This window comes from Rattus rattus, chromosome 9, assembly GCF_011064425.1.
Source record: "Rattus rattus isolate New Zealand chromosome 9, Rrattus_CSIRO_v1, whole genome shotgun sequence".
NCBI classification, from domain to species: domain Eukaryota; kingdom Metazoa; phylum Chordata; class Mammalia; order Rodentia; family Muridae; genus Rattus; species Rattus rattus.
The window spans coordinates 34,211,969-34,224,037 of record NC_046162.1 but is presented as its reverse complement, the minus strand read 5'-3'; the positions used below and the strand labels follow the sequence as shown (position 1 = coordinate 34,224,037).

Genomic DNA, 12,069 nt, shown 5'->3' with positions numbered 1-12,069 from the left:
TACATACACGTAATGGTCTTTTAAAAATTTTATTCTTCGGGTGCTGGGGGTGGACCAAGGGGACCTGAGTGCACTTTACACCGCTAATCTTTCCCTCCCTCCTTCCCTCTCCATCTCCCTCTCTTTCTCTCTCTCATAGCTCAGGCTGGAGACTAACTAACGTTGTATCCCTAAAATTATAGGCAGGTGTCACAATACCCAGCTTTGTTTATTTTCTGAGCCAGAGTGTCACTTTGTGGTCTAGACTGGCCTGGAACTCCCGGCGCTCCTCCTGCCTCAGCTCCCCCTAGCCCAGTCTGTACATTTAAGACCTAGGAATTGTGGTTGGGGGCTTGGGTTATGCAGGTGCACCAGTTAATACTTCCGGGAGAAACTCCCGACAATCTTCCAGTGGTTCTGATGCCCGGGCCGAGGATTGCTCCGAATCGCAGGGATGGGGCATCCAGGTACTGCGCAGGCGCTGACTGCCGCCTAACTCCGGCGAACGATTCATTCGGCATTCCTTGCAAAGCCGCGGGCGAGGCAGACGGTCTCCCCACGCTCCGCGACACCGCGCATGGGCGAGCCCGGACCCACCCGAGGGGCAACCGCCGCGCCTTCCGGTTCCGATGACAGCGGCGCCGGAAGCCGGCTGGGCTGCAAGACTAGGTGACAGCCTGTGAGCTCCGGGTACCGGGGTGCGGGGCGCCCCGACCAAAGCCTGGAGCAGTTGTCGGCCACACCCTCCAAGGGCTGGTGGAGTCGCCCGGACTCAGACGTCCCATTTTAGTGCACCTGACTGGGTCAGAGGTAACCAGCTGTGGGCGGTGGGGTCCCGGCAGGGCACTGCAGGAGGGTCTCTGGGAGGAGAAGTAAGAGTTTGGCAGTCTTTTGCACTATAGTGCAGTTGAAGTCGGGGTCGTAGCATACCCACAAGGTAAATGGTGGGCTTTCCTGTCCTCTCAGTTTTAGTTGAAGAAGTGACAATGTGAAACTTTCTAATATTTATAGGGATAATGATTTGTTTGAGGTTAAAATACAGGGCAATAGATGATGTGGTTTGAAAAGTTGACACTTGTGTGGAAACCTAAATAAGGAACCAGCTATGGGAAGATGTGAAGAGAGTTCCGGGCAGAGGACAGTGGCAGAAATAAACTAGATGTACCCTGGCACGGAAAGGCTGGTGGTGGTAGAGTATGTCAAGTGATGGGAGAGTCATTGGAATGAGGACAAGGGAGTTTGTCTGGATAGAACTTTTGTTTTCCTTTTGGTTGTTTTTTGTGTTCTCTTTGGGATAGGGTCTCATATAGCCTAGGTTGGCCTGGAGCTTCCTCAGTAGATCAGGCTGGCCTTGAACTCACAGAGATGCACCTGCTTCTGCCTCCCTTGTGCTGAGGGGCTTAAAATCATGCACCACCATACCATTCTCATATTTATTTATTTTCTTTTTATGATGATAATGACGACAGCATTTCTCTACATAGCCTTGGCTATCCTGGAATTCACTGTGTAGAACAGGCTGGCCGGAACTCACAGAGGCCTCTGCCTCCTGAGTCCTGGGATTAAAGGTGTGAGCCACCACACCCAACCGATTTCTTAAAAACTTCTTATTTTTAGGTGTATGGGAACCTTTTGCCTTCATGTGCCTATGCACCGTGAGATGCAGTGGGTAAAGAGGGCTCCAGGGTCTCTACAACTGGCATTATGGGAGTCATGGCTGCCGTGTGGATGCAGAGAACAGAACCTGGGTTATTTGCAAGAGCAGCAAGTGCTCCTTAATCACTGAGCCATCTCTCCAGCCGCTGTAGTGGGAAGTTTTAACCTGTCCTTTATATCTCTTCCTACCTACTGGGAGCTTTCGATTCAGGCCTTCTTAGCCAAAGGCTAGGAAATTAACCAGTTTGGCTTACTGGGCCCAGTGATGGATTCGGCCCTGCAGGGAGGGAGAGAATGAAACCAGTCTCCAGGCTTTGCTGGGGAGACACATCTGAAGAAGCAATCAGGGGGATTCGGATGTGTGTGACATCAGATTTGCGATGCAGGAAAGAAGGCCACACAAGGGAGATAGCTCCGTGAGTAGAGGCCTGATCAGGAGCCCAGGAACCCAAGTGAAAAGGTGGAGGTAACCAGGCACAGGCCTTTAGTCTAGCAGGTGGACCTTTGTAAGTTCAAGGTCAGCCTGGACTTCAGAGCCATAGGTGAACTTCAGTTGGCAGAGATGTGACATGGGTGCTTGTGAAGTGAGTGTAACAAAATAGAAAGGTAAAAAGCAAGAACTTTGGGTGTAGCTCAGTGGTATAGCACTTGTCCAGCATGTGTGGGAGCTTGGCTCTGAGAAATCAATAAACTGATTAAAAGTTAATGCATTCCTGGGGTTGGGGATTTAGCTCAGTGGTAGAGCGCTTGCCTAGGAAACGCAAGGCCCTGGGTTCGGTCCCCAGCTCCGAAAAAAAGAACCAAAAAAAAAAAAAAAATTAATGCATTCCTGATGATATGGAATTCCAGCTACTTGGAAGGTTAATGCAGGAGGATTCGAAGGAGGATTCCAAGTTCAAGTTCAGTCTGGTCAGTTTAGGGAGATCTTGACTAAAACAACACAAAAAGCTGAGGTTGGGAACAGGGCAGTGTTACACACCTTTAATCCCAGCACTCAGGAGGCAGAGACAGGCGGATCTCTGAAGAGCTCCAGGCCAGCCTGGTCTATAGAGAGGGAGATCTGAAAACAAACAAGTGCCCTCAGCGGACTGGGGTGCAGCTCAGTTGAGGTAGGGGTGCTTGGGAGAATGCACACTTGGCAGAGTGCATGCTTGGCATTGAGGCCAGCATGAGCTATATGAGACTCCCTTTCAAAACAACAGAAAAGGATCACAAGATGTCTCAGTGTGTACAGAAACTTGCTACATAGTCCTGTTGACCTGAGTTCAATCCCTGGAACCCATGTAAAGGTGGAAAAAGAGAACTGACTGCACCAACTTGTCTGAACATGACACGTGTCTTCCCTCCAACCCCCCCCCCGAGCCTGCCCAAATCAGGAGCACGAATACATACATAAAAAGGCAGAACAAAATATTTGTCTACTGGACATGTACAGACTCTTTTTCTTTCTTTCTTTTCTTTTGAGACAGGGTGAAAGTTCCCTAAGTACAGGCGAATGGTCATTTACATATCTCTGCACTGTGTTAGATGTGTGCCTTGTGCTTTGAAGCAGGGTCCCTCACTAAACCTGTAGCTCAGTGGCCTATCTCCATCTCCCTAGTGCGAGCTTTTCACATCTGGCTTCTTTTTGTGGGTACTAAGAATAAAGCATAGGTCCTTAAATGACAAGCATTTTACCAATGAAGCCATTGTCTCAGCCCCATTCCTCAGCTTGTAATTTGTGTGTGTGTCGGGGGGGGGGGCAGTTTCTTACTATGTAGCCCAGGCTAGCCAGGAACTAAAAGTGGTTGGTCTGCCTCTTCCTTTCGATCACCACCACACCTGGCTTTCCTCAGCTTTAAAAATGATGTATTTAGGGGTTGGGGATTTAGCTCAGTGGTAGAGCGCTTGCCTAGCAAGCGCAAGGCCCTGGGTTCGGTCCCCAGCTCCGAAAAAAAGAAAAAAAGAAAAAAAAAATGATGTATTTACTTCTTATTGGGGGTGGGCCAAACTGGCACGGCATGCATGGAGCAGTCAAGACAGGTTTGTGGGTTTTCCCTCCTTCCACCTGTAGTTCCCATGTAGTACCCAGGATCCTGTTCGGGCCATCAGGCTGGGTGGTAAGCATGTTACCCACTGAGCCATTGGCCTGGCTCATCCTCAACATTTCTGATAGTCTCAAGGCCTCCCCCTGATGGTCCTGGTATCAGTTGGTGTCTGACAAGGCTAGGCATTTTGACCATGATGAGGTCCTGTCCTTGAGCCATGTTAATCTTTGATAAACTGCAGCTCTGTTATTCAGACTCTCTTGGCAGTCATATTTTTCTTGCCATCCTTCCCAGCTGGTGGTTTGTGCTTGCTCCAGTTGACTTCCTGTTGTCATAACTGAGAGACCCTATGACTTCATCCCAGTGGTACTTGCACACAGCTGTCTTTTCCTGCTGGTCCTGTTGTGCAAAGTACTTAAAGAGAGACCTCAGCCTAGAGCCAGGACAGCAGGCTTCCTTCAGTCCCCACTTCTCCACTCCCCCGCTGTGTGGCCTTGGGACGTTTATTTTATCTTCCCCCGTCTCATTTTCTCAGCTGCAGAGTGGGTCTAATAACAGTACCTACCTCATAGTGTTGTGAGAATGGAGTGAGTGATTTAATGGGTGAAGTCACTTGAGCAGAGCCTAGTACATAGGGAGCCTCTGGAGAATGCCAGTCATTACCAGCAAACTAACGATATCATTTTAAATGGGAGTCCCTGTTACATTTTATCCATAATCTAACTGTAGAGTCTGACCTTGGGGGTGTGATTTCTCTGGACAGTGTGGTCGCAACAGTGTCAGCCAGGGAGGGAGATGATAAAATAGGGCTGAGCTGGGAAAGCCACAACGGTGCTTGTGGGACTAGGAGAAGACAGGAAGTGGGAGGATCCCAGGGTCAGTAGTGAACAACAAAGAGACCCTGTTTCAAACAAAATAGAAGGTGAGGACTGACAGCTGAAGCTGCCCTCTGACCTCCGTGCTCACATGGTATGCACATATGTGCCTGTACTCAGACACAATGCATACATGTATACACAACATACATAACTACCATATACACCCTTCATGGCATTACTGAGCGAGAGAGCATCTGGTGTGATAGGGAGGCAGGTCCTAGGTTGTCAATCACCCAGTAATCAGAATTAAGGGTGCAGAGTGAGAGTGGAGGACATCAGGTAGGTCAAGCTGGGGCTAGCAGCCTGCAACAACATGGGAATTGGGCTGGAGGACTCAACCATGGAGAGGCTACATCATGCTCCAGGATCTAGGCAGACAGCTGGGAGGCCCAAACAGCTCCCACAATAGGCAGTTATTCCCGAAACTGTACTTGAAATTAACACCTGTTCTGCCTTCATGGCTTATCTGCCTGCAGTACATGAAAAACCAGTTCTACTAACTGAAAGGGAAAGTGGCCATGGTGACCATAAGAAGATGCATGCACTGTGAGCCTAGGTTGTTCTACATACAGCCTGCTGAGAATCCCCTGAGGCCCAGTCTTCCGAGTAAGAAAGAAGCTGGGGGTTTGTCAGAGGCTCAGTCTCTGAAACAGGTGGCCTGTAGGACCTGACTACGACCCAGAATCCTGTAAAAATGCCAGTTGTTGGGACTGGATGGCTCAGCAGGTAAGAGTGCTGGCTGTACTTAGAAGGCCCAGGATTGATTTCCCAGCATCCACAGGTGGTTCAGAACTACCTGTAAGGGGTCCAGTACCCTCCTCGGGCTTCTACAGGCATTATACATGGCATACGTGTGTACATAAAATAAAACACCCACACACATAAAATAATAACGCAGTTTAAAGAAATGCTGGGTGTGGTATTCATACTTGTAATCCAGTATTAGGGAACTGGAGACCAGAGTATCTCTGGTGCTCGCTGGCCAGCCAGCCTAACAACCCGAATGGTGAGCTTCAGACCAGTGAAAGACCCAGTCTCAAAGTAGACAGCATTCTTGGGGATGATACTGAAGGTGGCGCTGTGTGTAGAAGGGGAGACTGGAGTGATGGCTCGGTAGTCAGAGCTCCTGCTGCTCTCGTAGAGGACCAGTTGGTTTCTGGCACCCATATGGAGCTCCAAATGAGGGGGAGGAGATTTGAAACAGTTTCTCTATATGTAGCCCTGGCTGTCCTGGAACTGGCACAGACCAGGCTGGCCTTGAACTCACAGAGATCCATCAGCCTCTGCCAGGACCAAAGGCGTGCCTCACCACACCCAGCTGACAATGTATGCATGACCACAGTACAAGGCAACCCCGTCCTTATGCCAGCCTCTGTCCTCCCCCGATACCTCTTCGAGGATGGTTGGAAAGCACTTGTGCAGTGGGGAATTGATTTATTATTACTCAGGAGGGGTGAGGGGGTCTAAAGAAATGCTATGGGAGGTGCACGTGTGCACGTGTGCACGTGTGTGTTTCCCCAGGATCCACACTGGCCTAACCCAGTTGACATCACTAGGCAGAGGCCACCATGGAGCAGTGCGCATGTGTGGAGAGGGAGCTCGACAAGGTCCTGCACAAGTTCCTGACCTATGGGCAACATTGTGAGCAGAGCCTGGAGGAGCTGCTGCACTACGTGGGCCAGTTGAGAGCTGAACTGGCTAGTGCAGGTGGGTGACCATCCCTAGGGACCATGTAACTGCGGGCTACCGACTGGGTGGTGGAGTCTTGGACATGCATCTCTAGGCTTCCTTGAAGGTAGTAAACGAAACCTCTCAGGGTCTCTCTACATAGCCCTGGCTGTCATGGAACTCACTATGTAGACCAGGCTAGCCTAGAACTCAGAGATCCACTTGCCTCAGCCTTCCAAGTACTATGATTAAAGGTGTATGTAACCATGCCCAGCAGTTGTTAAAAGTCTTAAAAATAAGTAAACAAACAAACAGTGGCTTGTTCCACATGGCAACCTCTGAGTCGCTGGTGTCTAAGTACCAGGAAGCTGGTAATCCTAGCACCCTTGAGTCAGAGGCAGGATGATCTCTGAGTTAGAGGCCAGCCTGGTCTACATAGTAAGTTCCAGAGCAGCCAGCCACAGACTGTAAGTAGATGTTTAACTCTGGCACGCATGGCTGACTTCCGGGTCACCCACACTGGCATGTGGAAGGAAGCAGACAGGCTCCTACAGAAGCTGCCCAGGATCTGCCTCCTGCTCCTGACAGTCTGCTTCTCCACAGCTCTCCAGGGGACCCCTCTCTCAGCCACGCTGTCCCTAGTAATGTCCCAGTGCTGTCGGAAGATCAAAGACACAGTCCAGAAGCTGGCTTCCGACCATAAGGACATTCACAGCAGCGTCTCCCGAGTGGGCAAAGCCATTGACCGCGTGAGTGTGTGTGTGGTCCAGGACCTAGGAGTGGGAACACCTCAGAGCTAATGTGTGCCGGCTTGGAGGAGTGCAAGTGTGAGGGCCTGAGTCACAAACCCATCTCTCCTCTGTCAGAACTTTGACTCTGAGATCTGCGGCGTGGTCTCGGATGCTGTGTGGGACTCCCGTGAGAAGCAGCAGCAGATCCTGCAGATGGCCATTGTCGAGCACCTGTACCAGCAGGGCATGCTCAGCGTAGCTGAGGAGCTGTGCCAGGTAATGTTGGCCTTCAGAGCACAGGGGCACCTGTCTCCAGCCGTTTGAGATGGCCTTGCTTACCATGTAACCCAGTCTAGCCTCATTGTTACCCTCCTTCCTCAGTCTCCTAAATTCTGGGATTATGAGTGTGCACACACCACCTTGCCCAGCCCACTGCACTCACCTGCTAGTATGCTGGCAAGTCCGTGATATTCTTGACTATTTTTGTAGGAACTCACTGTGTAAGCCAGACTGGTCTCAAACTCACAGAGATCCTCCTCCCTCTCAAGTGCTAGGACCACATCCGGTGTCTTGTGATTCTGACTGTATTGCCCAGGCTGGCCTCCAACTGGTCTTCCTTTTCCCGTTGATGTTCTGGGATTACAGCTGTGCATGGGCCTCCTGCAGGCCTAGTCACTGACGTTCTTTATATTTATTTTACAAAGGAACTTGATCCCCCTACTACAAAGTGTATCTGATAAAAAACAAAGTCACTGATTTTTAGTTAGTTCGTTGCCTGCTCTCCTTTTGTATTTCGGGGATTAGCAAAATGACAAATAGCAGGTTACCAGGGGTCTTTGCCTTAATGTAATTAGGTGAATTAAAAAGTCATTTTCTCACCAGGCCTTCAGTGCCAGGCCTGGGGACCATCTGCAGAGCGAAGGGCCACACTGGCTGACCAGTGAGGATGCTTAGCCTCTGCAGGATGGAAGTGCAACAGCAGGGGCTCTTGCTACTGCCAGACCACAATTCCTTGCCTTTCTCCAGCCAACCTTTGGCTGATGAAGTCTTATTATGGGAAGAATTTTGGGGACACTGCCTTCCTTCTTTCCCAGGAATCAACATTGAATGTGGACCTGGACTTCAAGCAGCCCTTCTTGGAGTTGAATCGGATCTTGGAGGCTCTGCATGAGCAAGACCTAGGACCTGCACTGGAGTAAGCGTGCCCACAGTGGGGCTTGCCCGTGGTCATCTCACCTAGATATGCCCGACTCATTCCAGCCATGCCCTGGGGATTCACTCTTAGGGCCCTCTGTAGCCACTACCCACTGCACTGTGTTGTCTCTCCCCAGATGGGCCGTTTCCCACAGGCAGCGCCTGCTGGAGCTCAACAGCTCACTGGAGTTCAAGCTGCACCGGCTGCACTTTATCCGCCTCCTAGCTGGGGGCCCCGAGAAGCAGCTGGAGGCCCTCAGCTATGCCCGGCACTTCCAGCCTTTTGCTCGGCTACACCAGAGAGGCAAGTGCCCAGGGTGTTGGGGGGTAGGGGCTAGGACATGTTGGGTGGCCTGTCTCTGTACCCACAAATGGTCTGTTTACCAAAAAGATGCCTCCCCACAATTCTGTATCCTTTGGCTCTCTTTTCCCTCTAAAGTGAAGTCCAAAGCAAAGACATAACTGAGGCAGGAAGACAGCTTCAGTCCAGTTTATGCTAGTCATGCTAATTTACGCTAGCATGGCAAGACCCTGACTCGAGAATTTAAGACCATGAGGTGAAATACAATTATATATACATATGGCTTATTACATATGCAGTACTCTACCTGCATGTATGCCTGAAGAGGAGGGCAGTAGATCTCAGTATAGATGGTTATGAGCCACCATGTGGTTGCTGGGAATTGAACTCAGGACCTCTGGAAGAGTGACCAGTGCTCTTAACTTCTGAGCCATCTTTCCAACCCACAATATTTAAAAAAAAAAATTATAAAACCAAGCAGTGATACTGTTTATTTCTGTTTAGTGTGTGTGTGCATATGCATGTAATACTGGGGTGGGGTGGTGGAACCACACTTGAGCTGTTTTCAAGGCCAGTTTTTTTTTTTGTTTTTTGTTTTTTTTTTTCAAAAAAATTGGAGGAGGGTGAAGGGAAATCTTGTGCCAAGAAGAGACATGCTTATGATGCAATCAGAGAGCTGGAGCCCAGGAACAGCCTCCCTTCCTACCTGCCTCCATGTTGGTAGCAGCCTGTAGATGCCCTCCTTGCACTTTAGACGACTTTGCAGTCCTGTGGCTCCCTGGGGTATAGTCTAAGCTCTGCCTTCCCTGAACTGTCATCCCATTGTCTTGTAGAGATCCAGGTGATGATGGGCAGTCTGGTGTACCTGCGGCTGGGCTTGGAGAAGTCACCCTACTGCCACCTCTTAGACAACAGCCACTGGGCAGAGATCTGTGAGACCTTTACTCGGGATGCATGTTCCCTCCTGGGGCTTTCAGTGGAGTCCCCACTCAGTGTCAGGTACAGCCCAGCCTCCTGAGGTCAGCATAAAGGGGAAGGCAGGGAGGGGGAGAGTTGTGCTGACCCTTCCCTATGTCATCACAGACCTAAGCTGGCTCACATCTTTCCTTGAGATAGACACTGCTTAGACAGGGCCCACCTGTCCTGCACAGTACCCCTGGGAAACTCCACTACCCTGTCATCCAGCCCACCCTCTCACAACCTTACAGACATCATTCCCCCCATGGAGAGCGATGAGGTGCTGAGGCACATGCTTGAGTTACTACCTAATCTCTGCACTGCAGTGGTCTCTGTGCACTCAATACACAGCAAGCCCAAGCTAGACCCTCTTATCCCAGGTTAGTGGGGAAGATGGGGCTTTGCCATGAGCTAACTTGTAGGCTCTTCAAGGAACAAAGCACTGAGATTGGCCCAGAAAGCCACTCCACCCTAGGGACAGCTGTCAGTGTAGAGAACAGGCTGCACTTGCCACAATGTTACTGTGGACTCCAGTCACCACAGCTCCTAGGCAGGATCCACTGGGCAGGGCTCTACTATTCTCATACCGGGGGGTCCCATCCAGTGGACTCCCTGCTACCCAGTCATCTTGAAGTAGAACTTTTGTAGATGTCTTTGCTGGCACTTCCTTTGTACCACAGTAACAGAGCCAGTTAAACTACAGACAGGCTCTGGCCCTTTCAACTGAGCACTGTTCCCCAATCAGGCTTTCCACAGGATTATTTTTTCTGTTCGCTGTTTTCTTTATTGGAGCTTTTCAAATCTTGGGGTACCAGAGCAAACAGAGTTGGACACACCTATCTATGTACATGGCTAGTGGCTTTTAAGCAGCAGCAGAGATGATTCAGGGGTTAAGGGCTCTTGCTAAGGGCCTGAGTTTGATTCCCAGCACCCATATAGACTCACAGCTCTCATTAGCTAGTTCTAGATCTGACACACTCCACAGCCACGCATGCGGTTCACACATACATAAATAAGCACACATCTGTACACAAAAATTAAAAACAAGGAATTCTTTTTTTTTTTTTTTTTTGGTTCTTTTTTTCGGAGCTGGGGACCGAACCCAGGGCCTTGCACTTCCTGGGTAAGCGCTCTACCACTGAGCTAAATCCCCAGCCCCAAAACAAGGAATTCTTAAGGACCAATATTTTACGCCACTTTAGAATTTCTGTCTCCAGTCCTATTTGGGACAGTGAGCTGGGCCCTGTGAGCCCAGCTGCTTCAGTCTCTGTTCTGTTCCTCAGCTTTGCTTCTGGCTGTGTGGCGCTGCCAGTGCTGATGAACATTAAAGCTGTGATTGAACAGAGGCAGTGCACTGGAGTGTGGAGTCACAAGGATGAGTTGCCGGTAAGGCCTGGCTGAGGGGCACCCTCAGAAGCAGGTGCTGGGACCCATGGCTCAGACAGGAGCTGTGACTCAGCCTTTTGCTGGCCTCCCCAGATTGAGATTGAGCTGGGCATGAAGTGCTGGTATCACTCTGTGTTTGCGTGCCCTATCCTGCGACAGCAGACCTCAGATTCCAACCCCCCTATCAAGCTCATCTGTGGCCACGTCATCTCCAGAGATGCACTCAACAAGCTCATCAATGGAGGAAAGTAAGTCCCCCTGCCTGGTTCCATCCTGGCCCGGCTTTCCTGGCCAACCCTGATGTTCTTGCTTTGTCTTTCCTTGCAGGCTAAAGTGTCCCTACTGTCCCATGGAGCAGAACCCAGCAGATGGGAAACGTATCATATTCTGATTCCAAGGAACATTTTAGAAGGTGTAATCCACCCATGGGCCTTTGTGGAGGGACTGGCTTCAGCAGACTGTGATGCCTCTCAGACCAGCATTACCAAGAGACCCAACCTGCCCAGGCAGAGGCCAGGGAAGGTCTTGAACCAGCCTATGCCACTTTACCTGTGAGGGGGACTGGCTATTCTGTTCCTGCTGCCTTTCTGTTTACACTTGCCCCTGACTGAGCAGCAAAGGCCTTGACCATGAAATGTAGACATCTTTCTAATCCTGCTGTCAAACCAGGGGTTTCCAGCTGTGGCCCACCTCCTACTGTACAGTCTCAACTGTATCTACCCATTCTCCACTGTAAATAGCCCGTTAGAATGAATGCTGTTTTATAACTTTGAGCAAATATATTCACAGCCCTTCTCCTTATTGCTGGCCATTGAATTTCACTGAATGGTGCATACCTCTTGATATATATGTGCAACTGGGCATAATCTGATGGTAGCAACTACACCATAGCCATCTGGCATCTCTGGTTGGAGAAGCCCTAGGATAGCAGATCCGGGCAGGATGTTCTCCCATGTACTGCGTAAGACCTTACTTGAAAGCTTAATAGTTCCAACCGGCTCGGGACCTAAGCTCAAGCTTGGTTGCTCTGCATCCTAATGGAGTTTGGGGTTTGTTTTATCTGTGAGGTACACTGCTTGCTTGAAGGCCAAAGGGGACTCGTCTGCAATTGGAATTACAGATAGCTGTGCATGTTAGGAACTATGGAAGAGCGGCCAGTGCTTTACCTGCCAAGTCATCTCCAGCCTCCAGGACCTGGAGTTGTGTAACTAGTTCACATTTCCATTTAACACTTACCACGTGGGCGGGCAGATTCTGGTGGTATGTAAGGAGGTGTCCCCGACGATGAGCCT

General features: G+C 50.1%; 1 protein-coding gene across 2 annotated transcripts; it reads left to right on the top strand.

Moving 5' to 3' along the window:
* Window positions 1–486: 486 nt before the first annotated feature.
* Rmnd5b (required for meiotic nuclear division 5 homolog B) lies at window positions 487–11,578 on the top strand. Of its 2 annotated transcripts, none has more exons than XM_032912849.1 (10): window positions 487–789; window positions 6,097–6,247; window positions 6,812–6,957; window positions 7,075–7,215; window positions 8,034–8,134; window positions 8,271–8,437; window positions 9,268–9,433; window positions 10,675–10,777; window positions 10,871–11,025; window positions 11,105–11,578. In XM_032912849.1, exons 2-10 carry the CDS (start codon window positions 6,109–6,111, stop codon window positions 11,166–11,168), a joined length of 1,182 nt encoding a protein of 393 aa, XP_032768740.1. In that variant the 5' UTR covers window positions 487–789; window positions 6,097–6,108; the 3' UTR covers window positions 11,169–11,578. The 2 variants fall into 2 exon arrangements, with proteins under 2 accessions (XP_032768740.1, XP_032768738.1); XM_032912847.1 differs by having other exon boundaries at window positions 488–789; window positions 6,062–6,247.
* The last annotated feature ends 491 nt before the right edge of the window (window positions 11,579–12,069 follow it).

Coding starts and splice junctions, on each gene's coding strand:
- Rmnd5b (XM_032912849.1), top strand. CDS start 6,109: ATGGAGCAGTGCGCATGTGTGGAGAGGGAGCTCGACAAGGTCCTGCAC. Junction 8,135..8,270: donor GACCTAGGACCTGCACTGGA/GTAAGCGTGCCC, acceptor GTCTCTCCCCAG/ATGGGCCGTTTCCCACAGGC. Junction 8,438..9,267: donor TGCTCGGCTACACCAGAGAG/GCAAGTGCCCAG, acceptor ATTGTCTTGTAG/AGATCCAGGTGATGATGGGC.